This window comes from Limulus polyphemus, unplaced genomic scaffold, assembly GCF_000517525.1.
Source record: "Limulus polyphemus unplaced genomic scaffold, Limulus_polyphemus-2.1.2 Scaffold886, whole genome shotgun sequence".
Lineage (NCBI taxonomy): Eukaryota > Metazoa > Arthropoda > Merostomata > Xiphosura > Limulidae > Limulus > Limulus polyphemus.
In genome coordinates, this window is record NW_013666496.1 from 17,174 (window position 1) to 22,228 (window position 5,055).

Here is a 5,055-nt window from a genome sequence, read left to right on the forward strand (position 1 = left end):
GTTTAAAACTTTAGAAACCATAGGAAATGTTTGATTATAGGGAATTAATTGATAACATTTCACATTACAAAGCACAAGGAAATTGCCATACGCACACTTCTGAGTCGTTTAAAACTTTAGAAACCATAGGAAATGTTTGATTATAGGGAATTAATTGATAACATTTCACGTTACAAAGCATTACAGAATTGCCAGGCACATTTACAGTTTATGTAACACTTTTAGAAATGCTTTGATTATAATAAAATAATCAGTAAACTTTCACATTAAAAAGCATGATATCTTTTAAAGGTCTCACTACTAACGTAGTCCATTCCTATGATATTTGTTTAGTGTAAAATTTCCATTACGATGACATGAAGAAAGATACAAAGACGTTTATACTAACCAGAGAGGTTTTATATACCTTTCTCGTCACTCTGTGTCTAGACTGCTTTTTATCAAATCAGGGCCACCTGAGGTTTTAAATATTTTCCGAAATTTATAGCCCAAGCTGGTTGCAAAGTTGTTTTGTACAAGGACTATAAGTACTAACCGTCCAAAGCTTTGAACTGATAGACTAGATGGAAAGCAACTGGTCAACAGCATTTACCGCCAACTTTTGGGTTACCCTAATCTGAGACACACTGTGCCTTTGCCGAAACTTTTTGAATAAAACTTACTATTCTAAATGTGCCTCTGGTGAAATGTACTTGCCCTGAGACAATTAGGCCGAATATATGATCATTTTAAATATGGGGCTTTACTTAAAATCACATTTTACTTGTCAAGCAGTAATTATTTCGAAATTTTAAATGTCTTGAATTTTTGTGATTAAACTGAAATTTAACAAATTCTGAAATTCCTCACAGGTTTTAAAACAATATGGCAATATGAAGCGTCATCTTTTACCTTAAATTTACAGTTAGTTACAAATACACAACGGTTTTATTTTTCATACATCTTTATTTACAAGTAAGTTGTTTATTGACACGTAATGTGGAAAGAAGTTATTTTATGTGAGGATACACATGAATAACAACTTCAGTTGGACAGTGACCTGAAATATAGTGTGGCAGTAAGGAATCAAAACTACAAGCAGCAAACAACAAAAACAGATAATTTAAATTTTAGGTTAAATCATATCACATTTACACATTTTTATAAAATATTTGTGTTGTAGGAGAACTTCCCGCAGACATAACCACCTATGAAACAGAATTAATTATATTTGAAAAATAACTCTTATAACTAGTTCAAAGATAAACATTTCAGGGAAGTTTAACGTTAATGCACGAAACACGCTTTTTATCATTGAAGCAAATAATCTTTTAAAACACGATTTTTCACACAACGTGTTTTCATTGTTTTAAAAGCAAACATTTTATAAAGCGCAGATTAAACATTGAATTTAACTCTTATGTATTCTCAAAACGTTTCAGGAACTTGCTCGGGTTTTCCATTTTAGTACATTGATAAACTACATTTTCAAAGTACGTTCGTTGGGATTTGGTTGTTTTTTTCAGCGCAGAACTACAAATTTGATTACTTTAAGTACCGTAACCAAAACCAATATTCTACTGAGATGAAACTCAGGTTTCAAGCTATAACTTCCAATTATATATATGTATATATGTGTGTGTGTGTGTGTATGAGAGAGAGAGAGAGAGAGCGAATGAAGAAAGCCAAAGATAAAAAAAAACAAGGATTTCACCTTAGAGTCTATGTGTGTGTGTGTTTTTTATAGCAAAGCTACATCGAGCTATCTGCTATGTCCACCGAAGGGAATCGATCCCCTAATTTTAGCATTGTAAATCCGAAGACTTAACACTGTCTCACTGGGGGGGGGGGCACCTCGGAGTCCTCATAGCTGCTTTTGCTGTATCATTAGCAAGAATATAACACCAAGCTTAACATTAAGTCACCATGAAGAGGGGGCGGGCGTTTTTAAAGTACAGAAAATGAAATGATATCCAGTAAGAGCGTGTATTTGATTTATATTTTTCACTGGCTACTCTTGTATTTGTGTTACGCTGTGACTAGCGGTATTTGAAATGCACGTGAATTTAAGTCATTAATGCAGATAGAATATTTTGATACCATTTTTCAGTCACATACTCTAATTAAAAGAAGAATCCAAGAATATCGTTAAAAGTGTGGTTAGTTTTAATTACTTTCCAATACTAAAGTAAACGCATATTATGTGAATATATTTAATTATTTTATCTCTCTCTCTTTTTTTGGGGGGGGGGGTGAGGGGATTGGGGGAGACGTAGCCTCTAAAGAAGTTCGAGCGATACCGTAGTTTCACTAAGCCTCGTTTTAAGTGGAAATTACCCAGAGCATTAAAATATGTCAAATTCAGCACCGAAGGGTTAAATGGTGGTATGTAATTTTTATTTTGAAAATAATCATGAAAATTAAAGGTTCTAAAAACAATTCAGTGTATAAATTCCGTGAAAGAAAAGAAGAAAATTTGTTGGTAAGCTCAGAATCCTTAAGCCTATCAGTAACTATCTTAGCTAAGCCTTCTTTGTTGCTACAAAAAGCCAGTTGTAATTTTTTTTTGTTATTAAGCACAAAGCTACACAATGAACTATATTTGCTTTGACCTCCACTGGTATCGAATGCCGATTTTTAGCGTTATAAACCCACAGACTTACCGCTGAGCCACCAGGGGGCTAAATGAGTAGAATGTTTGCTCATGGTTTCCAGTCGTGTTTGTTGCTTCAACATCTTTAATTTAAGCAACATATTAATATTAAGTTTCTCCATAACTAGTGGCTTTTTTTTAGTCTGTCGTGCTGTGGAGAAAGTAAGAGTTAATCTACGTTATACGTAATAACTATAATATTAACATTTATAATAAAATAAAATCTTTAACTGCACAAATTGTACATAGTCAAGTTCAATAATCGCTAAAAAAAAGTAATTTAAATGAAAACTTACACAAAAACAATACACTATTCGAAAAAGTGTTTTGTTCAACATTCTAATGTTTCGTAAGTATGAGGATATTTTGAACTTTAGTATAGTTGATTTTTAGCATACAAACTTATCATTACTTGTGCAGCCAACATTAGAATTTTTAGTTAGGAGATTCACGATATGGATGCCAGACTAAAAGCATCCATACTCAAAGTTGCCACTTCGTATGTGACATCTTAGATGACTTACATATTCATGTGAAATAGGCACGTAGCACAATTTGAATAAACCAACCGAAGAGTGTTGTAATACACATATCGTACTTGGTTTCTTTAATACATCAACCAGCATCCCTTTCTAGGGGGAAATCCTTTTCAAACGCTGCAATTAGAAAACCAACACTAGCAATCCGTTGTAGACCTGCTAAAAAGACTGCTTTTCCGGCTACGCGTGAGATAAATCCATGGAAAAAGTACATAATGAATATATATATATAACAAATATTTCCTGTGTTAGGAAATGTGGACAGGAAAATTCTAAACTGTTGGAAGAGTTTTAAAACCGTAGTCATCATCACCATCAGTATCTTTTTTTGTGGATTTCCATTCATTTTCAAGGGACTTGGAGATAGTTCGTCTATCGGACTGATTCGAAAAAATGGTGTAGAGATTATGTCGCTGTTTAGGCCTATTACTGTACGAGTTTCTTAGAGAATTCGTTGTATCCGTTGCTAAAGCTGAAGCAGAAGACTCTGAAAAAAAATAAGGTAAATACTCCTGATCCTTGCAGGTGACAATGGTGGGACGAGCAGGAAGTGGAGGAGGCAAGTCCGTGTCACGGGGTCCTTTTTTGGTAACAAAATCATACATTATTTCTTCGTACACGTGGTAGTCAGCAACACCCGTTGTTTGATGATTTATAATGTTGCCTTCATTCAGCCTAGAAACTGAGGGCCTGTAGTAGTGGCGTGCTGGATTCGTTCCACAATCTGTTTTACAAGCAACGAGGACTCCAGACCTGTCTTCTGAAGGGTCCTTACCGTTTTTTGATGTCGTCACAGAGGCTTGTGTGTTATCACTGTCAGAGTTTCGTTGCTTAATGTCACTCTCTTTCTTTAACTGCAAGTCCTCAATAATCTCAAGCATACATTTGGCTACTTCGGTGAACCGAGACCTGACAACGGAATTCACTGGTTTTTCTTGGTTCTTAGGTTCATGCTTTTGTGCTTGGTTCTTCTCTTCGGAACCAGATTGGTCTGAAGGATGATTTCGTTCATCAGCGCCACTAGTATCTGGAATAGGTTTTCTTTCCGCGCTTTGTGTATTAGACTGTAGCCCACTTTGTTGATCTTTGGCTGTTTCGGGAGGTTTTTCTGAGGAAGAAAAAAGTACAATGAAATACTTCTAAAGCATTGGTATATTTTTAAAAAATATATTATCCCTAACGCAAAAGAATATTGAATGCTTTCCAAAGAAATCGTCCGACATTTTCAGTTTAACAGCGAAGGCACTTTTAAGAAAAGACTTCCATTCGTATTTTTTTATGAAGAATTTTTTTTTATGCTCTTTGAATAAATTAGGAGATTTTGAAATATTCAATGACAAACTACTTGTATACCTTTTGAAGATTCATTAGTAACTGAAAATGTTGTCTAATTTACTTTCAGTAGCTTACGGTATGTACTTGCTTACCTTTAAATTTTTAAATTAAAAAGAGTCCATTAGATAAACGTAATTTAGACCAGTACACTTGGAAAACCTGGAATATATGTTACTAGAAACCTACTTTTTCTCAAAGAAAAAACGCAGAACCTGGAATCTAAACTACTAGCAATTGGACATACGTCGAAGAAAGAAATGCAACAAATTGTCCGCAAATTTGAATTAAAAATATCAAATTAATATAAAAACATGGCTGCAATTACAAAGCATTGAAAATAATGATTTTAAAATGCATCGTAAATCCAGAAAGAAAGTTGAAAATCTTAGTAAAGCTAATACTATGATGTTATGACAGAATATACAGTTCTTTAAACGATTCATCATTATATAATTGTTCGAGCACTATTTTAAAGGAAATCATTTTGTCTTTATCACCTTGAAAATTACGTATGGAATTATATATATATATATATATATATATGTATGT

At 33.7% G+C, this 5,055-nt stretch overlaps 1 protein-coding gene across 1 annotated transcript in view; it reads right to left on the reverse strand.

The window, feature by feature from the left end:
* Positions 1 to 3,443: 3,443 nt before the first annotated feature.
* The window catches only part of LOC111086158, a 17,920-nt gene continuing 16,308 nt past the window's right edge, over positions 3,444 to 5,055 (reverse strand). Inside the window, exon 3 of the mRNA XM_022387867.1 lies at positions 3,444 to 4,279. Within this exon, the coding sequence (XP_022243575.1) occupies positions 3,444 to 4,279 (836 nt within the window). The remainder of the gene's footprint in view (positions 4,280 to 5,055) is intronic.